The sequence below is a fragment of the Urocitellus parryii genome, chromosome 2, assembly GCF_045843805.1.
Source record: "Urocitellus parryii isolate mUroPar1 chromosome 2, mUroPar1.hap1, whole genome shotgun sequence".
In the NCBI taxonomy this organism is placed as follows: domain Eukaryota; kingdom Metazoa; phylum Chordata; class Mammalia; order Rodentia; family Sciuridae; genus Urocitellus; species Urocitellus parryii.
Genome location: NC_135532.1, coordinates 118,431,951 through 118,458,440, shown reverse-complemented (window position 1 = coordinate 118,458,440; position 26,490 = coordinate 118,431,951). Strand labels below are relative to the sequence as shown.

At 45.2% G+C, this 26,490-nt stretch overlaps 1 protein-coding gene across 2 annotated transcripts in view; it reads left to right on the top strand.

Moving 5' to 3' along the window:
- Med12l (mediator complex subunit 12L) overlaps nt 1-23,661 on the top strand; it is a 271,847-nt gene extending 248,186 nt beyond the window's left edge. For both annotated transcript variants that reach the window (XM_026408177.2, XM_026408176.2), the window contains 6 exons: nt 11,087-11,176; nt 12,420-12,646; nt 14,109-14,265; nt 17,285-17,383; nt 23,072-23,153; nt 23,477-23,661. In XM_026408177.2, the coding sequence (XP_026263962.2) occupies nt 11,087-11,176; nt 12,420-12,646; nt 14,109-14,265; nt 17,285-17,383; nt 23,072-23,153; nt 23,477-23,529 (708 nt within the window). In that variant the 3' untranslated portion in view covers nt 23,530-23,661. The remainder of the gene's footprint in view (nt 1-11,086; nt 11,177-12,419; nt 12,647-14,108; nt 14,266-17,284; nt 17,384-23,071; nt 23,154-23,476) is intronic.
- The last annotated feature ends 2,829 nt before the right edge of the window (nt 23,662-26,490 follow it).

The window sequence follows — 26,490 nt, the reverse complement described above, 5'->3', positions numbered from 1 at the left end:
AGTGAGTGGCCTCCCTTCCTTCTCACTGTCCCTTACCTAGAAGGAATGTCCTGGTGACCACACTGTGTCCCAGCCTCGTCTATAAACTAGAGCGCATTAATGCTTCTTTATAGGGCGGCTGTGAAACTAGTGAAGGGTGCAGGTAGCAGCTCTTACAACAGTGGCCAGTCACACAGTTGTCACAAGTCTCAGAGAGTGTTAGCTGCTGGACATGCTGTTTTGATCGTGGTTTATGATTTATTATGGTTTGTTATGATTATGGTTTTCTTATTTGAAATTCTTATCCCATAAAAGTAATCTTTTTTCCTTAAATGTGTTACACGTGAAAAAGGCACGTCAGATGCTTTTCTTGCCTAGTTACATTAATTGTCTCTAACGAGACTGACTTGGCAATCCTTTGCTCGGTGACTTAGTAGTAGAACAGACTGCTAGATAAAAGCGGTGTTGTCTGCTTTTCCTGATAATCATGTCAGCTTACTGGGGTCTGTGTTTTTACTTTCACTATTTAATTCCGTGTTCTAAGCCTAGATGGGGACATTCCCATTTCAGAGTTACAGCAGTGTCTGTGGAGCCCTCACAGAGTGTGGCACACTGCTCCAGGTGCTTTCCCATCACCCAGTAGCATACTAGGTGCTTTCCTTCCGAGGAAAGGGACTCTGTTGTAGAGCCGTGAGTTGTGCTATTGCTTTATCCCAACTTCTCTTTCAGTGCTTAAAAACATTTTGCCATTGTTTGTAGTAATCAACGCCAGTTTGTTTCATTTTAAGAATCCAAAGGATGGTAGGCAAAACATATGTCTATCTTTTAAATGGAGAGGAATTTGGAAGAAAGCAGTGGATTTAGGTCTAAGGTAGTGAATCCTGAGGACTTTGATGACCAAGACCCAGGTGCAGCTCGTGGTAACTGGTAAGCAGATCAGGTGGTCAGCCACTGGCAGATCTCAGCTTCTTTGTGCCCATATTAGGGAGGGGCTAGGTAATTTACAGAGGGCAGGCTGGCTAGCTCAGCTTCCTACAGCCCCTGGGCTAGAGTGAATCTGGGACTTTCCCATGACCCAGGCCCCGGGGACTTGAGCAGCCCCTGCTGGCTCCTTGAGGGATCTCACCCCTCAGAGTCACATCACTGTGGGAACGCTCGCTTCCTTTCCTCTCTCCCTCCCACTTGCTCTTTAGCAGTGCAGTTCAAGAATCAGTACATCTTACATGCCCCGTCTAGTTTCACTGAATAATGCTGTTCTGCTGTATTTGCTGTAGATCATTTTGTAAAAAAAAAAAAAAAAAAAAAGGATCAGTACAGATATGAAAGAGGATCTTGTGTTTCCTCTCTAGAGAGAGATGTTAGTATGTTTTTCTTTCTTAAAAATGTTTTTACCCCTTTACTGTACACTTTTGCATCCATTGACGTGAACATTGTACAGTGTTGCTTTACACATTGGAAACTCTCCATAACCGTATGGTTGGATTGTTCTGAAACTGCGTGTAGCTAAATCCTTAATTATACCCACTTTGTTACACCTAGTTTTATTCACTCTTTTGTTCTGCTGGATGCCATTCTGTCATGTGTATTAGCATATTATTTGCTCATTCTCCTGCTGATGATTATTTAAATTACTACCAGTCTTTTTTTCTTATTGCTAACAATGCTGCAGCAAGTATTCTCCCACATTTCTTCTGCACATGTGGAGAATTTGAAGCTACATGCCTGAAGGCGCAAGTGCTGATTGGCTTGCAAAGTGGAGGTGATCCCTTGGTGGCCAGCACCTTCCTGTGTGCACACACTCACCTGTCTTCAACATTGTTAGACTGTACCTTTTCCAAGCAGAATGGGCAAAACAGTACTACGCTGTGATGTTTTAGTTTGCACTTTCCTGATCACTGTGAGTTTAAGCATGTTTTATTACTTTGCTTATTATTCAGGTTCTCCCTTATGTTGATTTCCAGTTCATATAAATTGAGCGTGTTTCCAATTATATTTTTATTTGCTGAAGATGGGCAAAAGAGTCTTGTTGAAACAAATCCTGAGCTTTGGTGATGATCTTTAATGCGCTTACTTAGAGGGGATAATTTACTTACATCTCAGTGATAAAAACAAACTCAGCTGTAACCCCAGAGTCTTGGGAGGCTGAGGCCAGAGGATTAAAAGTTTTAGGCCAGCCTCAGCAATTTAGTGACACCCTGTCTCAAAAATGAAAAGCAGCTGGGGATGGAGCTCAATGGCAAAGCACCCGGGTTCAGTTCCTGCTCATGGTGGAAAACCTTTGAGCTGGTAGCTGTGCCTTGATCCCTCTCACTGAGTTCCTTGGATGGAAGTGTGTGCAGGGACGTGGTTGTTTAGCTCATTTACTTCATATCTGCTGTTTCTCTGCTGTTTGAACAACAGTGCAGAAGCTGCTGATTTCATTTGCTGAAATTGCAATTAGGCAAATGTAATGAGCCAGAGGATGGTGTACATAGCTTGATTTTTATGAGGGGGGCAAAAGATTAGGGTGGAAGGGCAAGGAAATGAACCATTAATACTGGAGTAGCTGTTAATTAAGCCTGAAGACCAGCATAAATGATGCGGCGGTGAATTATGCACCTTGTCCTAAAGTGGGATGATACTTGCTTGGAAAGCTCCTCCCGGGCTTTGTAATCCTTCGTAAAAGTAGTGAAACACTTTTTCTGAGAATCCTTTACTTTATGTCTGTCCCTAGAACTCAGCTCAGGAGAATTTTAACACCCAGTCACTGTATCCTTTGGAATCCAGTGATTAAAATGATCAGACAGGGAACCATTTACCTGAGAAGTGGCAGTTCTGCCCAGGCAGCCAGTTGCCTTTTTATAAATCAGACTCCCTGAATTGGTGTGAGTGAGGAGGTTCGGCGAATGCGTGCTTGTGGCCTGTTTAGGTTGGTGGGGTGTGAGGTGCCCTTTCTCTGTTTCCAACTATACCCGTTGGGCACCATCCAGCCTACTGCCTCGCTCATGTCCTGTTCTGTCTGTTGTGCAGCCCCCCGGTCCTGAGCCATCCATGGATGGCTCTGGGCTGGTGAGGAGCCTGCCCTGTCACTCACCCGGTTTCACCCTCCCTCCGTGCAGAAATCTCTGATCTCTCCCTACTTCTTTTATATCACCACTTAACTTCCGGATCATGCTGTTCTCCTCTGTGACTGTTTCCGTGTTCTTTATCAGCATCCCTGGACCCGAGACCCGACTCCCTGAAGCACTATTGTAAAATGAAGTATTTCCCGTGTATGTGGGCTCCCACGTCGCTGGGCTCGAAGTCTCATCTGTGTGTCTGCCATTCTCTTGCTGTCCCCTCTCTGTAGGACCTCTGTGCCTCCGCGGTCTCCCTTCTGGAAGACTTTGACAACATAATGGTAACGCCCCTGCTGTCATTCCGTTCTCTTTCTTTTACTCATTTTTGTTTCTTAAGTAAACTTTTAGAGCATTTCCCTTTGACCATCACAGCAAAAAATGGGTCTCCCTGCTCCGGCTGGTCCCTCCTGCAGTCCTCATTTCACTGACAGACCCATGAATGCACTGACCATGTTCCGCTTCATGGAATTAATTTCTGAAATCGTCCCACAGACCCCCCTCATGGCTCTCATCATACTCGCACATGGTGTACAAGCCCGCCAGCAGCCTGTGTGAACCCGTCTGCCCCAGAGCCCGTGCTTTTCCCTGTGGTCCTGGGCATCATAGTGGAGGGACGCATGGCATGCTGATCTGTAGGCCAGCACCAGACAGCGATGACCATGATTACGAAAGCACCCTCTCATCGCATCCCACTTGCCTATTTCCAGATTCTTGACAAAATGCATCATCTATTTTTCTTTCCGGTATGGAGAAGATTATTTTTTTTTTTTCCTTTTTGAGCATAGGTCTTGTGCATGCATGTTACGACTTCGCTTCTGTTGCTTTGCCTGGACTGGCCAAGAATGCATGTTTGCATTAAGTCACTCATAGGTTTCTGTGTCAGGTAGCCAACCCATGGCGCAGGCCCAGGAAGCACTGGGATAGACGAGAACACACAGTGCCGTTGTGGGTGTACAGCCACTTGTTTCAGTTCCAATGAATGGGTCCTATTGTCTGTACATCACTGAAAATAGCCCCAACTGCATCTTCAAACTTCAAAAATACAGGCGCTACTAAATACTTGTTATTTCTCCAGTAGTAGTTTAAGTAGAGGAAAATTTGAAAACTTTCCCGAAAATATCAATTTCTCTTGACACTCTAAAGTATAGGGAGATGTGGATTTTACTCATTTCAAAACTTGGACCATCAAGCCAGGTGCAGTGGTATACGCCTGTAATCCCAGCAGCTTGGGAGGCTGAGGTAGGAGAATCACGAGTTCAAAGTCAGCCTCAGCAAAAGTGAGGCACTAAGCAACTCAGTGAGACTCTGTCTCTAAATAAAATACAAAATAGGGCTGGGATGTGGCTCCGTGGTCGAGTGCCCCTGAGTTCAATTCCCAGTAGCCCTCCACAAAAAAAAAAAAAAAAAAAAAAAAATTAAATAAAGATAACTTGAGCTATCAAATTTAAAACTATTTTGGATATAGCTTATGTTTGCTCTAATGCACTTATTATTCAGATAATAATGTCACTCATATAGAAAACAGTTTGCATGAGTCATTAACTTTCTTAAAGTATTACTACAGACAAAATATTTTGTCAGCTAGGTATTTGGAAGTCAAAAGAAGGTTCTTGATTTTGTATTCATTCAAGTTAATCAAAATGTGTATCTTTGTTGTCTTTTTACCTTTAATTTTTCTTTAATTTCTCCTATTAGAACTTAATGAAAATATACTTAACTCATTAGATTTGTCATTTATGGGCATGTAAATAGAATACATTGTAAAGGTTCGTTATTGAGATATGTTGATTTTAGAATCAGCGTTAATGGTAGTGTTAGCTGAAGCCAACAAAGTTATATTTGAAGTGAAAACTAATACAGTGTCAAGTTGAACGGCTTATCAAGTTTAATTCTGGAATTTTCCTTGTAAATTTACAAGGATGAGATAACCATAACTTCTGTTGCACACCATTGGTGTTTTAGCCCTGGGCACCATTTCCTCTGCAACTAGGAGTCCTAAGTGGGTCCCTCTGGCCGTGACTCATAAAACAGGACTCACTGGCTTTGTTGTGTGTAACTTTTGTTATTTTTCCTAAAATGGCATTTTCAGAAACAGGTATAAAATCTGGCTGTGGTTTCCCAGATTCAGTCTGTCTCTTTGCAACCCTTAAACACTGTTGCAAAGTCACTAATTAAGAATTGGGAGAAATCGTCACTAGTGATGATTCTGAAGCGTGCTGCTTACTGACTGCTAACTGGTGGTGAGACCAGTTCTCCTTTAGAAAGAGACCTTCCCATGTGCCCAGGTGACCGAAAGGGTGTGGCTAACAGAGACAAGCAGATCCAGAAAAATGAAAAGGATGAAGATGTTTTATCAAAAATGTTAGGTTTACTGGATGCACAGATTTCAAATTGTGCACAAGACTTCTGGTTCAGCATTTCTTTGACCTTAGATACCTCTCCTGTCTGGTTAAAAAAATCCAGCCCTAGGAGAGAAGATTGTTCTCATGGAAGCTAAGAAGGTGAGTCAGCCCCGACAGCACAGCTGCCTCAGGAGTATTTAGAGAACGTTCTAGAAGATATCATGGATTGTTCTTTGTTCATAGGGGCAAGTCCAAAGCAAAGTGCATAAAAATGAAGTGAGGAGACAGGAGTTTAGCTCAGCAATGCAGGGACCAGCTCATGACCACCGGCTGATGTGGATCGTTCCCTGAATGTGTGCAAGTCAGGTCCCTGAGCAGGAGGGCCTCAGGTGTCTCCCGTTCTCCTAGTGATGTTCTCTAAGGCAGAGCCTGCCTGGCTTCCTGGACTGTTCTCTCCATGATTAAAACTATGAAGTTGATGCTGCCTCTGTTTCAGTTAGGCAGAGTAATTGCAGAGGAGAAATGGAGCTCCTGTCCAGATGCTGATGCAGGCAGAGGAAGGATCCTTAGCATGGTAGTCACCAGACATGAAAGCATGCCAAACCAAAGGTCCTGCTGAGAACTGCAGGGCTTTGGAGAACACTTGGTAAAGTACTTGATGCTGAAATACAAATCCCACTTACCTCTGGCTCTCAGTCTTAGTTTTCCTCATAAGGTAGTCACTGTGCCCCTGCAGAGTGCCAGCTCGCCTGCTGGGAATTGATTAAAAATAAATAAAGCTCAAGACGTATTTAGAAAAAAAACCAAATAATCAAAGTGACCTTCTGCCCTGGTGTGCCAGGCCTGGCCTCACTTTGTCCCTGTTGTTCTGGCCTGTCCAGTTTGTAGGATACGTCATATGGTCTTGGCTTACCACAGCCAAGACTACATCCGCTGACGCTGAGAGTATTGTACTGATTTTTCCCCTTGTTCCTGCACTTGGGTCCTTGATTAGCATATGTCAGACCTTTCAAGTTACTGAAAAACTTTCTTACTTATTTTTTCCTTAAGAAATAGGACTTTTTCTACAAGTTGAAATGGTGTGTTCCTGGCATTATTCTGGGGAAAAACGAACAAAAGTAGGAATGAGTTTTAGTCTGGCAGGAGCACGAGGGTGCTTCCTTTCAGGATAGCCTGGGCTGACTGGACGCTTCAGGGAACCCTGCTGGCCAGGCAGCGGGGCTCGCCATCTTCCCAGGGGCCACTGCCTGTCTCGGTTAGTCCTGCTGTACTGGAGTAGGACAGTGGGAGAAGTCACCAGGGAGGGAGCTAAAAATGACTCTACTTCGTGTACAACCAGAGACATGAGAAATTATGCTCTATATGTGTACTCTAAATTGAAATTCATTCTGCTGTCATATATAACAAATTAGAATATATATATGTGTGTGTGTGTATATATGTATGTATATATATATATATATATATATATATATATATATATATATATAAAGAAATCCACCTGAATAACACACCTGTTACGCAGATGTCTAAAGGTGAATTTTGAAAAAAAAAAAGAGATCCACCTGAATAGCACACCTGTTAGGCAGATGTCTAAAGGTGAATTTTAGAGTCAAACTATTTTTTTTTAATCTCTTTCTACCTTCTTTTAAAGTTATGGTGCCTTTCCTTGAAATGTGAGTTTTATGATTCTTAAAAATAAATTTAAGATCATATTTCTTAAATCTCTATGACCTCAACTAATTTTTACCAGTAAAGTAAATGAATATTGTCCAGTCTCATAGTATTAGCACATCATTGGTATTAGCATGCCATTAGTATTCCAGTTTTTCTACTCCCCATCCCTGTGTATTCTCTAAGGTTCTTCAATGGCATAGGAGGAAGAATTAGAAAATGTCTGTTTGTGCATCTGCCTGCAGCTGTCATGTAGAGATCACATCCTGTTTCCCTCAAAGCCAAACCTGAGCACAGGTTTGCAGACCACCTACTGATCCAAGATGCCAACTCACATATAAATAGTCTTTTTTCTTTCTAGACTGTTAAAATGATAATATTCATATCTTTGTCCCCACAACAAAGCCCAATAATGTTTGTCAGGGTCCTTATGTGTGTAACGTCAAGGAGCATTGACTTAAAAGGGCCAGTGTTTAAAGATTTGATGATTCCTTGGAAGGGTTGTGGAGGATCAAGAAGCATTTGGATACTTTGGGGAGAGCAGGTTTAGGCTCCCATGACCACACAGAGAATTTGGGCTGTTTTATTAGACCCAGCCCCATAGGGATAAGTTGGGTTTAACAGTACCTTCCTAGAACCCTATTCTGCCAAGTTGGAGTCTTCCTGAAGCTGTCCTGTGCAGATACCTCAGGTGGTAGTCTCAGAAACTTGTCCTCCACCCATGCAAGGATGCTTGGGGAGAGGTGGGAGCCCCATTAGTAACCCAAGTCATTTTATGGGGATCAAAGTATAGGCCCTCTGATGAAAACATTGGATTTAACGTTTCATTAACAAGTCTTAAGAGAAATTCTCCTTAAATGGCTAATTTTAAGTAGCTATGTATCCTTAAGGAGTGGGTTACCTAGTGAGCACTGCAGTCTTCTCATCCTCGTACCACCTGTGGAGCTCGGGCTTTGGAGTCTGGTCGGCTCTGCAGGTCTGGTGGGTGTGCCTGCGATGCCCCTCAGCTCCTGGAGCTCGGCATCCCCCACTTGAGGAACATGGAGCCGTTGCTCCCCACTGGAGAGCATGAGCCCAGCCCAGCCTGTGCCACGCTCTTTCTTGTGGGTGGTGCTCACCCTCTTAGGCCTAATGTATATCCCCTTCTTCTCATTAGAAATATCCACTTTCCATCAAATGCATTAAAGCCATTTTAAGAAACCATAATTCAGCACTTTCTAAAATTAGGGTGCCGCAGGCCAGCTGCAGCAAAATAGCTGGGGGGGTGACGAATAACTTGTGTACGTTGATACAGCAGGAATAGGAGCCATTTATTGTAGGGCAACAGAGCTATTTATACATTTTGCACAGCTTATCTTAATTAGCATAAACTAGAAACATCAATCAACCAATAAGGCATCTCCAAACTTAATGGTTCGCTTTTGTTACTTCTCAAACCACTCCCTCTGACATTTTGCCAGGCACCATCCAGACTTGTTTACGAACTCTAACATTTCTCTGGCAAAATACCAGGTGTTATTTTTGACTTATTTACAGACCTTAACAATTCCCCCTTTTGTTTAATTTAAATAAAGACCATAGTGGTTTTTACAGAAACACCATAAATAACCTGCTACAAACAGAAAGTGAGGATACAAAATGTAACAATACCAAGCCAACTTATGGCTCCATGCAAGAAGCCCTTGGAAAAATTATACCAGCAATGACACCGTTAGCAAAGATACCGAGTTACAATTTGTTGTACATTACAGTTTGTTGTCTCAGTCCAGGTAATGCAGTATCTCAATAGAATAACTCACAGTCCAGGTAAATCACAGTCCAGGTAAGTTCTGCAGGCAGCTAGCTTAAATCACAGTACAGGTAAGTTCTGCAGGCAGCTAGCTTAGATCACAGGCAAGTTCTGCAGGCAGCTAGCTTGATCCGAAGTCTCGTCCGTTTCTCAGCCTAAGTTTCATCCAGTTTTCAGCAACACTGGAAATTCTTCCACCTTTGTCTTTACCGGCACTGGGATGAAGGCAGGAACTCCGCAACGCTGGCTAAAGAAAATCTTGTAGCATTCTACTAAGAAAACAACCTTCTGAACAATTTAGTACATTATCTTAAGGTTTTTTACATTTGAAATAAGCCTTAATAGTGCTCATTACTCATTAGCTTCCTGGTGTGGGAGAACCATTGTAGCTTAGTTATTGGCATTGAAAATGACCAAACATCAGGGACGCTGGTAGCGTCTTCTGCTGGCTGTAGTGTCCCAGGCATCCCCGGATGGCCCTGGGAAGTGTCCCGGACTCAAACTGCTACTGGGCACAGGGAGCAAGAGCCTGCTAGACTGTGCCTCCAGGTCAGGTCTAGATTTGGGCTCTCGGCAGTGGAAGAGCCGGCTGCTGCTGCCGCTTGCAAAGTACTTGCTGCACCATGACCCGCTCCCGCACGTGGCAGCCGCTGCACAGATTCCGATTCACGCACCCTCCGGTAACGAAAAGTATTTAGTAATAGCCTTTTGCTGCAACTTTTTTCCTGATAATTCTTTTTCTTCTGAACTTTCTTTTTCTTTTTCTTTCTGACTAGAGTTCTTGGGCTTTTATCAACACATGCCCTAACTATTCTTGGTTTCATTGGGGTGTCTCTTTCCCTTATTAATTTACTTCTCACCTCTTCCATGTTTTCATCACAAAGACAATACAATACACTGAGACAAAACAAGACACAAACATACTGTATCAATCTTCTCCATTTTCTCGAAATGGCCATTTTTCCTCTCGCCCTATCTGTCTAGGGACGAGCAGATTGCTCCCGTCCTATCTAGGGACGGGCAGCTTTTTTTTCGTCACTTACCCCCGAGTGTCCCGGGGCTCCCCATAACGGGCCACCATCTGCCGCAGGCCAGCTGCAGCAAAATAGCTGGGGGGGTGACGAATAACTTGTGTACGTTGATACAGCAGGAATAGGAGCCATTTATTGTAGGGCAACAGAGCTATTTATACATTTTGCACAGCTTATCTTAATTAGCATAAACTAGAAACATCAATCAACCAATAAGGCATCTCCAAACTTAATGGTTCGCTTTTGTTACTTCTCAAACCACTCCCTCTGACATTTTGCCAGGCACCATCCAGACTTGTTTACGAACTCTAACATTTCTCTGGCAAAATACCAGGTGTTATTTTTGACTTATTTACAGACCTTAACATTAGGGTATCTATTTTAAGCCAATCATAAAATAATTCTACAGTGTACCTCAATCTTGACAGTTTGTCAGTCCTGAAAAAACCCAGTGATGGTAGGAAGCCAGGCTTCTTTCTGTGATTATCACTGCAAGTTTCCACAGAATAACCTGCTGTCAAAACATGCAACAAGCAGATAGCTTCTCTTAAAATATGTTTATTTTCCTAAGGCCAAAACATGGGTCAAGACTGGTGGACAGATGCTCATAGGTTTTATTTTACACATAGTTGGTTAGAATTGTATTTGTAGTTAACAATGTATAAATTTAGTGACTGTATTCTAATAGACTGTCATGGTAGGTTCACATTTCCCCTTGAATCTGTAACTAAATAGGCGACTTTTAGGTCACTGTGAAGGAGCTTCCCCTCAGAGCCATGGGTGTCCATGTGCCATTGATGTGTCCACATGTTCTCGTGCCTGGTGGGCACAGGGCAGCTGGGGGGTTCATGCCTGCACTCTGGCGGTGCTCACGCCCTTCACCCAGAGTGGCGGCCTGCCCGGAGTGCACTGGGAACGGGCTGAGCCTCTCAGCTGCACAGACATTGGCTCTCAGGTTCCTATTGTGTCTCTTTGTAGTCTTATAAGAAGAGTTCAGCACTCCAGACACACGGGGAAGTAACAAGGAATAGCACTGAAGACAGCTTAGAAGTCGGTGACTTCTGTATTCATGTCTTAAGATATGGTGTCGAGGGTCATCGGGATCATGGGCCAGAAGCTCAAACCCAGGCCCTGCTGTGCTGACCTCGAGTTTGCCTCGGCTTTGTCTTCCAGGGCCCACCCGGGGACCAGGCTGCTCTCTTTGCTGCACAGGCTCGGCCCTCCCCTCAGCCCCCTCAGTATCCAGGGCTGCAGCAGGCACAGGTACCCACACCAGCTTAACAGGTCTGCGGATCTCAACACTCTTTATGCACAGAAGGAGGCGAGGACGTTGGACATCAACTCCCTAATGGACCAGAACTTAGTTACCTCTACTTATGGGTTATACTTGACATTTTAAGAAAACTTAACTAATAATTGTTGAGCAAGTCTCAGGATTGACTAAGGGGCATGAAACACTTTAGGGGAATTATTGAGTTAAAAACATAAATAAATTCAAACGTCTTTGTTGATGATGATAGATGTAAAATGTGTGGCAGTCAGAGAGTTACTTATGATATAATTCATGATTGAAATGGTCATACTCAAAGACAACTCAGATGAGGAATCGTGGTAGAACAGCAAGAAGGTGGGCCTTGGAATCAGACCTCAGCTATTCCTGGCAGTTCCTAGCTGCGCATGTTAGCCTCAGCTTTGGTTTCCTTCTGTAAAATAGAGATGAAGGATATGAGGATCTACAGAGCCTGTCTACAAACCACGTACGCCGTAGATGCTAAACATGTAACAGCTTATCTAAATGGAAGAGGAATCTGGGGCTCTTTTTTTCTAATAATGCTGTTATTTCTGGGTTCCTATGCTCTCCTGTAGTTCTGTCATGATCAGAAGCCCAGTATTGTTGATGTGAGTCCTGTTGGGCTGCCAGCTCATTCACGGTGTGCTGAGACCAGCTGTGGTCCAAGCAAGACAGGAAGGTGTTGAACAGTTATCAATTATGTCCTTCCTTCCTCCCATTAATAGATTAATAGTTTCTGGTTTTTCTTTCTTTCTTTTTTTTTTTTTGGAACCTAGTTGATTATGACAGGCACATTCATCAGACCCAAAAAGGTACAATCACAGGTTGGGAAAGTGTACTCTGTTATTTTAAATTCACATTGAGGATGGGTAGGCTTCTGGCTAACTTTGGGGTTGAACATGGATGTGTCCGTGCACTGGAGGTCGCCTGCTTGTACACAGACATGTGTCCTTCCTTCCCTCAAACAGAGCAGCTGACCTGGAAACCCAGTTTGGCCAAATGACAATTCACTTATTTTAACTGAAATTTTGGGTGCATGGCCTGTTCACTCTTTGGCTTTTTGGCCAGACTCCCTGCCTCCAGAAAAGTCTTCCTTGTACTTGAGTCCTAAGAGCCTTTGAAGACAGTGCATGTCAGAGAGGTCCTGTCGGGTCCTGTGCCCCACGTGCCCCAGTGGTGCCTGGGGCGCTGACTTGTCCCCTTTCCTCCCTGCAGACCATGCCCCAGGGCTACACCATGTACGGAACCCAGATGCCTCTGCCACAGCCCGCACAGCCGCAGGCCGGCGTGGTCCTGTCCCCCAGCTATGGCTCCCGGGCCTACCCAGCCGCACACTCCAGCCCTGCGCTCATGGAGAGACTGAGGCAGATGCAGCAGCAGCCCAGCGGCTACGTACAGCAGCAGGCCCCGCCCTACCTGCAGCCCCTGACGGGCGCCCAGAGGTGACACGAGGAGGGACTGTGCTTGTGTTTGCTGTGCCTCACCTGGGGCATGGCAGCTTGGTGGCTCGTGGGCCTGTGTGCCTCCGTGTGCTTGACATGCTGCTGCTCAGTTTCAGTAGCGTCCACGGAGCCCCAAGCAGGAATTCCTCATCTCGTTTATTTCCTTCGCTCAGGGGCCCCAGCTGGGACTACTTCTTCCATGGGATGGATGTCCTGGGCTAGTTAGCACTAGTATTCTCTCCCCTCTTTCAAAGAGTGTTTATCTTTTTCATTAAAAGCATCTGAGTGACTACTGATTATTATTGGAAATGTTATACTAGAGTTTGCTGCTCAGCTGCAAATGTATGGTTGCAGGACCGGTTGGGCCTGGTACACATGAGGGTTTTGTTATAACTGAGTTGTCGCCTTTCCCACCTCAGGGATGTTGGCGAAATGGGATCCCCATGGATTTCAGGGTTCCTGTTGTAACCAGGTCCCTTAGACCCAGAGTATTACTGCCCACTACCACACCCGCTGTGCATACGTGGCTGTTTAAATATAGACCAATGAAAATTGAAATACACCTTGAGTTCATCCTTCACACTAGTCAAATTTCAAGTGTTCAGTAGCCATACATGGCCAGCAGGGGCAGCCAGGGCCTGGGCAGTCACTCAGGGTTGTGTTATATGGGCACCTTCTTGGAAGGAAGGCCTGCAGTCGTGTTTTGCACCAAGGCCTGACAATTAATGTCACCAGTCCTAGTGGCCTTCTTATTTTGCAGCACATACAGAAGCATTTCTGTCATCATAGGCAATTCCACGGGGTGACACTTCCCAGAAGAGTTAAGAGAACCTTGCACAGCCTGGGCCCAGGTGTCCATCAGTGGCTGTGTGTCAGCTGCAAGTAACCCCAACTATGAAACACTGGGACAGCTGACTGATGGTAGCACATTTAGGAAAATAAATTAATTTGGAAATATGTATTTCCAATTTCATTATATTTCCTACTTTTATAACTAGTAGCAGCATACTGTTACCTCAGGAGCTTGAACTTCAAGCCATCAGTTCTGGGTTCAAATGCCACCTGTGCCATCTGCTGTCTGAGGAACCTCAGTGAGGGTTCCTCTCCACCTCTGCTCTCTCATTCCTGATGTGGGGAGCGCACAACGTGAAGCGCAGGCGCTGTTGTGGGAGGAGCCGTGCAGTCAGACTTCCGCACAGGGCCTGCTCCAAGACCGGTGTCCAGTGAGTGAGACTCACTGTTAGGAACTACTTCATTAAAAAATTATTCTGCACATGAGTGCTATTTTAAGAGGCCTGTTTGCTTTCCTTTTTTCTGAGTGGTCACGTCTCTGTCTTGGCCTCCGGTCTTTTTCCCTTGGCGTGATGCGAGTGACCATCGACCATCAAGGACTGCTCTACTCTGTGAGCATGGATTGTGTCCTGGTGGCACTCATGGTACAAGTCACACTGTTCTTTGCCAGGATGAACCACCAGGCTCTGCAGCAGAGCCCCCTGGTGGGCGGGGGCATCGATGCCATGCTGACGCCTGCACACCCGAGCCTCCCCTCCGTGCCCCTGCCTCAGGACCCCATGAGGCCCCGGCAGCCGCAAGTTCGACAGCAGCAGAGACTCCTGCAGGTATGGGGCAGGGAGATGAGGGCAATTCTGTCTCCTTTATACAGAACAGATCCACAGTAGTGGTGCTCCTGATTTCCATGGTTGAGTCCAAGGAGCCCGTGTGTTTGACACTCAGACCTAAACTGGTGCAGTTTATCCCAGCTTGGCAGGGTTTCCCTCTCTGTGTGCTTCTGCCCTGCCTTGGGCAGAAGTGTTTCGTAGCATCTCCTCACTTTCTCAAAGGCCCTGGAAGTACTTGAGTGCCTTTGATTTGACAGCAGAAGCCTCAGCTCCCCAGTCACTGTTTAACCAGGGGCTGCCATTGAGTGCAAGTTCTCTACATAGGAAAAAGATAAAAACAAAGGCTATGAAATCAGGGGTATACGGAGGAATTTGCAAAGGGACACTTCCTCTGTCTCTGTTAGAATTCAGAGATCTGTCCTTCACTTATTTGATATAAATACTCACAACTCCCAGACAAGATTTTCTCCAGCACGTTCTTGCTTCTTTGTTACTTTTTAAGAAATGCAGCTGTGTGGTCCTGTGCCCTTCCTCTTTATTGTCCACAAAGCCGCTTCATACTGTATTTACCAGCTGGTCCTGGGCTGGCTTGGTGACTTTCTGGAGGGACTGACCCTGCTCTTGCCCTCTTACCAGTCCACCTGAGATGCAGTGCTATCTTAGGTACTACGGGGAAGGGAGACATCAACAACGTTGGGGCGTCTAGTAGAGCTGGGGTGCCCTAGGGCTGTGCTCTGGGTGGTTAACAGGAAGGAAACCCCGTCATGCAGGGAGGGACAGCAACAGAGTTTGCATGTCCCAGGCTTGACACTGGATGAAGGAAAGAACAAACATCTCCTTGAAAATTTGGACCCTAAACTCAAGTAGGTTTGGGGTCTGAGTCTAGTGTGACCTACAGATTTCTGGTTGATAGTATCCCAAAGTGACAAGCAGAAACCAACACAAATTCTTTGTAGACCTGAGTTTCATAAGATGCCATCAGTGGTAAGATGCCATTAGTTGCATCCTAATTTTTGACCTGATAAAATGTTTAAAAAGTTGTATCAGGGAACTGGTAATATATGGTTATTGACCTGGAGGAGTGTGGCTAGTAGACGTGCAGTCCCGTCCAAGTGTAAATGTCATCTCCAAGATGGTAAAAACCCTCTAATCTCCAGTTTGTAATGGAAATAATACTAGTGCCTTCCTCTCAAGTGTGTAGCAAGGGTTAAATAAGGAAATTCAGGTAAAGCACTAGTTTGGTTATGTTGCTATTAATGTTTTTACTAACGTGACTGTTAATACTCAAGAGTGGTATTTTCTTATATCATCTTTTTCCCCCTCGGTTCTTAGGATATATTTCAGAATTTTTTAGGACTGTTGTTTGTATTTTTTTTTTAATTTTTTATCATTTCCAAGTCACCAAGGAAGGTGGCAGTGCTGTCACTTTTCTACTTTCTGCCTTGGTATTCTTCAGACCCAAGCATGGAGAACCTGCCCCTCCTGGGGGCCGGATGCTTCTGTCCCTTCTAGCGTGTGTCCTGTGGTAATTCTTCTTACCCACAGTACATTCCTCAGAGATTCAAACAATACTGGTTTTCTCCTGTGAATCGGTTTCTCCTTTTTGGGAATTGACTACCTCCGTGGGGGACAATCTTGATGCTCTGAAGTCACGTTCATCTCTCGTGATGTCTTTTGTGAGGCCACAGAGCCATGGGGAGCCTTGGCCTCCTCGTGCTGAGCATCTAGTTCAGTTTGTGTTGCTCCTGTGGGGAGTGGCCCTGGCCAGGGCTCTGCAAGGTTTCCATGTCTTCCACCATGGTCCGTCCCTTAGTGTCTGTCGGTAGCTATTTATTACCCTTCTCAAAAAGGACAGATAATTTGGGGCATAGCATGTACACCAAATGGAAAAAATGAAAAGGATGAGAATCTCTGAGTCTGTCACCCCCAGGAAGAAGTGTTTGGACGGAGGACTTGTTAAGGTCATGGGGAGAAAGCAGTGGCTCCCATTTCCCGAGTCACGCCTGGTGTCTGGCCTGTGGCTTCTGTGACTCGGAAGGTTTCCCAGAGCTGAGCATTTGAGCCAACCTTGTCAACGACATGGTTCCAACTTTACACTCATCATTTGTGCCAGAACATCTCCCAGGCGTCCTTTAAAAAATTAAGATTGAATCCTCAGGGGTCTCCTGACATATATCACAGGGAAGGAAGGGAGGCTGCCTGTAGGTGCTTGTCCCCTGGGGTTGTGAGGCAGGTAGCATGCCTGTGGAAGGGCACACGGCATGAAGAAAGCCACACAGCAGGTGCACAGGGTGTCCCTGTCCCTGTGAGCAGTGTCTCCCGTGAGCAGTGACTCCCGGGGGAGATGTGCAGGACTGGGGCGGTCTGAGAAGGCTTTCAGGAGGGACATATGGAGGTGGATTTAGGTCTTGCCCTCGACCGTGTTGCCAGGGGGCAGGTGGAAGAGGCAGGATCTAGTCATGCTCCCATATGACATTTTGGTCAATGACCAATTGCTTATATAAAAGGTAGTCCCATGAGATGATGATGTCCCCTAGTGAAATTATAGCCTTTATTATCACCCTAGCACAACACATCTTTGTGGCGATGGTGGCGTAAAGACATCTCGCGCACACTGCCAGTTACAAGTGAGTAGCACACACAGTCAGGGACTGGACGTCGTTCTCGGTGATGACCAGGAGTGACGGGGTCCGACATCTGTGTTGGCATGGCGGCGGCCTGATGGGTCTTGTGTTCACCACGTCTCTGGAGGGTATCACCGTCTCTTTTGCTTCACACAATCTGACTCACACCCCCAGCCTGGTGTGTGGTGGGCTACGCCATACTGCCTGGTTTGTGCATGCGTGCTCTGTGACGTTGGACAGTCACAAAGTCCCTAAAGACATGTTTCCCAGAACGTGTCACCATTGGAAAGCCACACATTTGTTCCGCAGCAGACAGTGAGATGAACTGTTAATGGAGCTTCAGGGTGACATCCCCCTTTCCTTTCAAGGGCATAATCCTTTTTCTTTCTTTGCAGATGCAGCAGCCCCAGCAGCCCCCACAGCCCCAGCCGTCTTCACAGCCCCAGAGCCAGCAGACCCTGGGTCTCCAGGCAGTGCAGCCCCAGCAACCTCTGGTAAGGCCTGTGTCTGGGGACCACCTGGGTTCCGTAAAGCCTGCTGCCTTCTCTGCGCCTGTCGCTGTGGAGAATTGGAGTTCCCTAAACATGCCAGCGGCTTCTCTCTAGGACCGTGCCAGGGTTGTGGTGGTGGTATTGGTGTGTTTACATAGAAGGGTACAAATAAATATTTGGGGTTCGATAGGTTACAACACTTTCCTCTCTTAAAAATTTGAGATTATTCCATAGAATAGATACTATACATTTCTTATAAGCAATATTAAGTGATGATATAGTTTATCTGTTTAGAAGCTATCTGGAAATATCTGAAAACAAATGCAAGGGGAGGAAGGAGGTGCCAGGGGCACTCTGTCCCCCAGCTGAGGGCTTACGGGCTCTGCCAAGATGGGTTACTGGTCACCTCATTGGGAGGTGCTGGTGCAGGTGGTCTCAGGCACAGGTTCTGAAGGTGGAGTAAGGTAGGAGCTTGTGGTGAGGAGAAGGCTGTTAGGAAGGACTGGAAATAAGGGATCAGGTGAAGCAAGGGGTCCTCTTGAATGGGCCATCCCGCTCCTTCAACGAGCCTCTGAGATCAAGAGGAGGAGCTGGACTGGCAAAGGCAGAGACTGGCTGGATGTGCTGGATGCCGGCTCCCACTCCTTCTGCAGAGGTGTCTGAGGTGTGCTGCAGCCCACTTCACAGGTCCATTCCACAGTGGAGGTCGCACATGGACGTCCCACTCACCCTGAGACTGTCAGTGGACGTTGCTGGCCCTGCCGTGCACGACCCACTCCAGAGGCTCTTTGGACTCCCTGGGACCTGCTGTTCCACCCAAGAACAATTATTTTGAAATAATTTCAAACTAACAGAAATGTTCTAAGAATAGTATAAAATTGCCCTAAACTCTTCTCAGACTCACTGGTCAGCACCCTGTGCCATCCTGCCTTAGCCTATGCCCACTCCTCCTTTGTGCACACCTCCTCTGGTCTGCACACAGGAATGGGTCGCAGACACATGCCCTTCCATGCTAAATACCTCAGTTTGTTTCTCCAAAGCAAGGCTATTCTTTCACAAAAGCATGGTATGGTTATTAAGATCAGGAAATAGGACATGGCTCGGAGCTCTCATCTGTACATCTCCTGCCAGCGCCCTTGTGTCTGTGGTGACAACTGCGCTGGTCTCTCTGGACTTGGGATCAGCTTGCCCTGGGTCTGGCTCTTATGTGTTCTCCACCTTCCACCAGGACCAGTTCTAGCCCCAGGCCCGCGTGTCTTCACAATGGTGGCACTCCTGAGACGTGGGACATTGTTCCGGGGAATGTTGCTCGTTTGGCTTAGCTGCGTAGATAGTCGTGTTTAGAATCACCTTGCGCATTTCTGAGGTGTATCACAGGTGTCATTGTCCCTCTCAGCGAGTCACATTAGAATATACACTGGTCTGTCATCTGGGATGTGACTTTGATCCCTGTGTGGGGGTGGTGCCTGGTAGGTTGCTCCTGCACAGATCCACTGATGACCGACCGCTGTATTAACACGCAGCTTGGGGGCAGCTGGGTACTGCCTGTCTTGTTGCTCACCAAACCTTCATGTGCTCCTGGCAATGCCTGTCAAGTCACTCCTGCCTGAATCCACTGGCATGCAGCAGTGGCAGAATCGAGACTTTCACACTCTATTATTTTTCTGCCTTTAATGGTTGGTATTCTGTTTTATGATCTTTCCCTTCTTCCCCATTTGCCTGTCTTTCCCTAATTTATTTTTATTTTAGTGTTATTAATTTTCCTCCATGCTGGGGACAAACCCAAGTCCTTGCACAGGCGTGGCAAGCACTCTACTCCTGAGCCACATCCTACCTGGCCCTTTGTATTTTTTTGAGACAGGATGTCACTGAGTTGCCCAGGCTGGCCTTGAATTTGTGATCCTCCTGCCTCAGCCTCCCTGGTAGCTGGGATTACAAGCATGTGCCTCTGTGCTCAGCTGTAATGTTTTAAATATGAAGTCTAACATTTGGCCCTTGGCCTTTGAAATGTAACTTCTAGGAAGAATTTAAATTCTTCCTGAAACTTTGCTCGGTATTCTGTTATTGTGTCTGGCATCAGTTAGATTAAAGTTGGTGATTTTTAAAAATCTCTTTCCACTAGGTATGTTATGACATCAAGCAGTACTGACACATAGTAGCCTCACTCCTTTCTTCCCGTATACAATGAAACACTCTGTTGGTGTTTGGCCAGAAAGCCAAAAGATAAACCACGTTGCTGTAAAATATATCATAATGAGTGTTTGAAATATTTGATGCTGACCTGGCAAATTCTTAGCCTTTTTTTTTTCTTTCTAATTTAAAACCAAAACTTCTCACGCTGTAGTGCTCTTATTAACTAGGAGCAGAATTATGCGAAGTTAGTTCTAGTAGCAATAACTATCATGTAATTACACCTTCTCAGACATTTATTGCAGATTAGTGAATGGGCACTTGACTAGTAAATATAGGGAATCCAATAATTTGAGAATTAAGACTTCTTTGGCTACTAAGTAGTTGCATGCTATGCCCCTGTTAACAGAAAAGCAGGCTACTGGGCTGGGGATGTGGCTCAAGCGGTAGCGCGCTCGCCTGGCATGCGTGCAGCCCGGGTTCGATCCTCAGCACCACGTACCAACAAAGATGTTGTGTCCACCGAGAACTAAAAAATAAATAAATATTAAAGATTCTCTCTCTCTCTCTCTCTCTCTCCCCCCCCCTTTAAAAAAAAAAGAAAAGAAAAGCAGGCTACACTGAGCCCTCCGCTGTCTGTGACTGTGTGACAGTAGGGTGTTCCACATCTTCAGCTTTTTAAATTTTGATTGAGGCATGTATAGAAATAACCTTATGGGAGTCATATGATACGTGGCTTATAGATAATAAGCTCTCTATTTGATCTGCATATTCATGTGTTTTCCCTGTATATTGACAATCTGCATATTTGTTCATACTGGTGTGACCTGATGCCCTGAGACTGTAGTACTTTTCTAAGGAGCCAGCCTTTGTCTAGGGGCACAGGTCCTTATGAAGTAGTGACTGGCTTCAACTGAACACCTGGGTCAACACCTGCAATTATACAAACGTTGGCAGGACCTCTCCCAGTGGTCTTTCTCTTTGGCCTTTCACCCTCTGTTATTAAACCTCATTCTGGTTGACTTTTAATAGGAAATATATAAAATATGTATCAAGGATATGAAGTTAGTTTATTCTTAGAGGGTCATGCTTCGTCAGTACCACATGCCTCACATGGAGTACATTATCATTTGTGTGTATGTACGGTAAACAGAGTTGGTTCTGTCCCAAAGCTCTCTTTACAGGAAAGGGTGGAGATTATCTTGAAACCTCTTACAGATTGAGCAAGTTAGTCAGAGCATGGTGTATGACTTTTTCCTCATGCTTATGGGAAAGGAATGTCAGAAAAACAGAAATTGTCACTCATAGTGATTTTGCGGGACAGTAAAACCTACAGCAGACTTTTTAGGAGGCTTTTGTTCTCAGCTGAAGACTTTAATGCCGTCTTGATAAGCAAATGTCTTATTTTTTATTTAAAGCACTATGTTGTAGTTAGACTATAACGTTTACAATTACAGTACGGAGACAAAAATATTATAAATGTATAATTCTTAGGGTAGGCAAGGAAATTTAAATTTATTTTTACAATTTTAGATGTTTAGACCTGGATTGTGAGATTTCAGGGTTGAAAGTTACAGGGGCAGTCAGTAGCCTGGACTCTTGGGTTGTGGCTCTATTTAGTGTGCTCTGTCCAGCACGCCCATGCTTGTGTACTCGGAAGTTCACGAACATGGTCCTGTGTTTGTGACTCCTACAGCTCTGAAGTCAGTCCTCGGCTGCTCTGCGTGGTCACCCGACTCACAGTTTCAGACATTGTTCTGCTGAGGGAGTTTAAGATCTTTCCTCTTCTTTTTTGGTCTTGTCACAATAACAGAATAGAGTATATAATAAGGAAAAAACATCTCTCTAGCGGCTACACGTTCACAACAGCAATGGTCAAAGCCTCAGCTGTATGAGCAGAAACCACATGTTCCCTTTGATCTTTTAGGATTCACTAGGTATATCCTATGCATCAGGAATACATTTATTTATATTTATGATTAACATCTGAGCAGACCCAGTGTGTGGTACTTGCCCATACTGTGTTCTGTCCCTCCCTCTGCTGGAGGAACAGCAGTGGGCCAACTGTGGCAGGGGGTTCTGGTTCCTGCCCTCTCGAGGGAGGGGTGAAGGTACCAAGCATGGTCCCTGTCCCCAGAGGAGCCCCAGGAGGTGATCAGCGGCAGCAATGCACGTGAAGAGGGGCATGTGGCTGCTGGGCTCCTGGGGCTGTCTTAGTTTGCTGGGACTGCTCCAGAGAACACAGTCAGTGGCTTAAACAGCAGAGATGGACGGTGCCTTGCTTTTGGAGGTGGAAGCCCAAGATCAGCTTGTCACCAGGGTTGGCTCCTAAGTGCCCAAGGCGAGTCTACCCATGCCTCTCCCACGGCCCCCATGGCTCATGGCTATCTCTGACCTCCTGGGCTTGCAGACCTGGGACTCTGCGCTGCTCTCGCCTGGCCTTCTCACTGCATGCACACCTGTGTCAATTCGCCTTCTTGGGGACACCATCCTGGCCTAGATCCCACTGTATGCCTCTTTCTAACTCCATCACCTTTATAAAGACTAAGCAGGTTACATTCTGAGGTACTGGGGTTGGACTGTGTCATATTGTTTTGCAGGCACAGTTCACCCTGTGACAGAGGTCACAAGAGAGGTTGGGAGCCTTGATGGAGGAGGTGGATGGTGGTCACCTGGACAGGCAGCTGGTTCGAGTGGTTGCTCTTTGGCTCCTCCCTATTGGTCTCTTTTGAGAACTCAGCTGATGGCCTCCCCAGGTAGCCCCGTTGCCCTTGAGACCCTTTTAGGATCACCTTCGTTTTGTGCCACGTTGTTGCAATGCTAGGGATCAATCCAGGGCCTCGCATATGCTGGGCAAGCACCTGAGCTGCGTCCCCAGCCCTGCCCTGCCTCTTACAGCCACCAGGAGACCTCCATCCATGTCCCAGCACTCATCCATGAGCTTCCTGGATACTAGCTAGTGCCTGGGCTCTGCAAGAGCCTGCGTTGCTCTATTTGAAGCAGGCTTTTAAAGGACAGAGGAAGGCAGCTAAGTAATTATTGAATAATTTTGATATTTATGCACCATGTACCCAAACATTTTAATCAAATTAGACATTTCTGCAACCAACCATTTCAAATCTATAACCATTTCCAAGTGTTTGAAAGCTGCTGTTTCCAATTAAGGATGGCTTGAAGGGACAGGACAGACAGGGAAGTGTTGGCTAGTGGCTACTGTGTCAGAGCAGAAGGGCAGCTTTTGATCATCTAGCCACCTGGTGGAGGTGAGTAAACAGTGGTCTCTGAACTACCAGGCCCCTCTGGAGTGAGACCCTCCTGCATCAGGACTTGTAATAGATGCCAGCTAAGGCAGAGGGCACTCCGGAGTGGGTGAGCACTTCAGCTCTGTACGAGATGTGCCAGGGCCTAGACAACGTTGATGTGTGTACTCTGGGTATGGCACTTTTGTCTTGAAGTATGGAAAGGTGCCTTCCAGACCATCCGACCCCAGGATGTCACCTGTGTTCCTCAGTGACTGGCTCTGTGGCCTAATTTCTGTCCTTTCTCCTATTGCAATTGCAGTTCCCCAGGCCAGGCTTGCAGCAGACCCAGCAGCAGCAGCAGACGGCCGCACTGGTGCGGCAGCTCCAGAAGCAGCTTTCTAGTAAGTCCTCATCTGGGTAGACGAACTGCCTGTCCTGTGTGAGCTCAGAGGGAGACACTCTGGGGGACCAGTTACCCCAGCCCAAGGCCTCGCCTGGGCAGGTGTGGGATTCTCCTGTGGAGCTGGGCCCTCTGCTGAGTTCGGTGGTGCTACTTGGATCCTCCACGAGAGGCTGCCAGGGCGAGATGTGCTGTGGGCAGTGGGTCTGATCCCTGCACCCTAGGCCAGGATGGTGTCCCCAAGAAGGTGAAAGCAGTAAGAGGAAAGCACTTACCTTCAGCACACTTTGTACCTGTGACAGCATGTGACTCTTTCTTTCATAGGTAACCAGCCGCAGCAAGGAGTGACTCCCTACGGGCACCCTTCACACTTCTGAATTGGGAAGACAACCTGCAGTTTTGTGTTTGCACTGAAAAGTAGAAAATCAGAGTTAATGTCTCAGTCATCCTGAGAATGTCCCTTTGGTCTTTCATTTCTTTGGTTTCCTATATTTTATGCTATATTTCATATGGAGGTATTTAAACAAAAAGCAAAGGAGAAGTTGTGCTTTGCATTCAGCATTGAAGGAGGTTTGGCAGTATGGCTGACGGCTCAGGCAGGCCTCCTCCCCGCGGTTGGTGGCAGCAGACCTTTGAAATTGGTGCTTTTTTTTTTTTTTTTTTAAGTCTTCTAGGTACAGATAGAATGAATTATGGTGGGTTTAAATATTTATGGGTTCATTAATGATTGTTTTGCTCTTTTGCAACTGTGCTGGACCAACTTCTGATTTGAAAGGCAGATCAGGTCTTGACAGGAAGCAACCCATTCATTCTGCATTCACCTGTGATGGGTAACTGGACATTAATCTGCGTCATTATAATTCGAAATATTTGTAATTTCATGAGCACTTTATGAACTTTCTTATTTGTGTAGGACTTTGCTTTTGTTGTGGTCAAAGGTGCTGAACCAGGTTGTTGCTTAGTGACTTCTACGATCACGACTTCCATGGGAGCCTCTTGGAAGTTGCTGCACCTGACTTTGTTTTCGGTGGTGAGAGCATGGACCAGAGTCTTCAGGAAGGTACAATATGTCAACCTTAAACACCTGGAAGGACCACCATGGAATCGTTCCTGTATTTACTGCCAGTTTTGGGAAAATGACTGTCTAGATTTGGTTCTCCAGAGCTTTATGCCAACTAGAGTGAAAATCTTGCAGCTGGCTAGAGAGTCCACAGAGCTCAGACTTGACATGGTTTCCAGAGACCCTGGCCCCAAAATCCAGAAGGCTCTGGTTTTCATAAAAGGTGTATTTGCTGTTAATTTTGTATGGTAAGTATTTGCTACTTTGAATTTAATTATTAATGTTGGTGTCAGTCTTGGTTGTGTAATGCATATTCTGTATTTATAAATTGGTGCAAAAAGCACAAGTAAATTATACATTAAATTTATTATAAAGAAATAGTAACTATTTTAACTTTGTTCAAGTATGTGGTAATTTGCTCCTATTAGAGTAAAGAATACAGTAAATTATTATCAGTTTGTGTAACTTAAGAGTATTCCATATAATATTTTTTTAGATTTAGATGCATAAAATTTTGAATGTGAAAATTGCAGGGCATTTTAAAAAACACATGTAGGGGATGTCTTCCCATGTTCTGTGTTACTTCATCTTTTTGTCATATGATTTTACATGTAGTCACGCATACTGTGAATAGATTCGTCCAATGAACAGACCACATAGAACTACTTTTTTTAAAATGTAGCTAGTTCCACTTAAGTAGATCATTTCTTTTGCGAATCATTCTGTAAGTAATTCACATCTTCCTGGGTGAGCTACTCATTGCAGTTTGACTCCTGCCAATGACCTCAAATACACATCAGCTTCCTGTGCTGTGGCAGCATCCGTGTGAACTGCTTTTGTACACTGTGAAGACATTCACTCCAGCCTGCCCCAAGAGGTGTTTACTCTGGGCTGGAACAGACTTTGCCAAAACATTAAAGACCATTCTTTTCACTAAATGAACATCCTACCTGCTTTCAGAAGATGTACCTTTACATTTCAGCTGCTTGTATACATCAGGTTTTACCCTCTCCAGAATCATACTCAGAGTTCATGAAGTTATTTTTTTCTGGAGTGGTGGGTATGTCTGGTGTCTCATGGGCAGAACCCCGAAACATGAATGTTGTGCCTAGTGAGTGAGTCCTATTCTGTTTTTGGTCCTTGTTTAAGAATCATTGGTATTTTGAAGGCAAATTTTCAGTTTGAACCATTAATCATTGTAGCTCAGTATTGCAAACAGTGGCAATACTGTGAGGAGTGAGTGTTATCATTGCATAGCATTTGTATGCACTTTACATTTTGCAGAAGTTTATTTATTAATCATTTTGCACATGAAAGCTATGGGGAGTACCTTTGTGGTTGCATTAAGGTGAGGAGGCTAAGTCTTGAGTAAGTCCCTATAATTCTGAAACGCTATAGAAGGTTTAGGAAAAACTAGAGCTGTTTTCTTCTTGTGCGTTATAAGGAAAGCAATTGGAACTTTTAAGTTAGTCATATTTCTCTATCCTGACATGTTTCTTTTGTAGCAAATGCATTAGTTTGCATTAAAGTGTTCACAAGGGAAAGCCCTGATACAGAACCTTGTGATTTGCTCGGTAAGTTGCAGAGAGATTAGACTAATAAGACAGAGACCCCAGCCCATTTAAGACAAGACCTTGAAATCTAATGGAAGTGGGTACCCCTATCAAAATGCCTGGATGTGAGGACCCCTTGGACACACCACTTACGTCATAGGCTTGTTCCTCATCAGGTTGCCTCCATCCTTTTACCTACCCATCTTGGTTCAGCAGTAGAGGGAGATCACTGTCCAAGTGTCCTTTGATCTCTTGCCACGCACTGGATACCCAGATTGGTGGCAAACAGGTGACCTCTGAAAGGGAGTTCATCCTCATGTCTCAAGTGACTGGCAGGGCCAGCGTGTCTCAGTGTCCTTAGCTATTTGTATAAGAGCCATGGCTTTTTCCCATTTATAAGGCTCTTATAATCCTAAAATAATAGGTATAGATGCTGGAGAAATTATATTGGAAAACCCCAGCCTCTAGAATTAGAAAAATAAATCATAATGTCCCCCAAATTAATTCAGATTGAATTAAGCATGCAATACAAATAGTGAATTACAAAAAGCAACATTTTGTGTAGGGTTGATCAAATTTTAAATACAGTGAAGCTTCATTATATAATAATTTAAACTCTCCCAAACATTTTCCCAGTTCATAAAGAATTATTGCATAATGAAATGAAATGCCCAAGAGGAAGATTCCTCCCCAGAAAACTTTCCTTATGAACAGCTCTGAGCCAG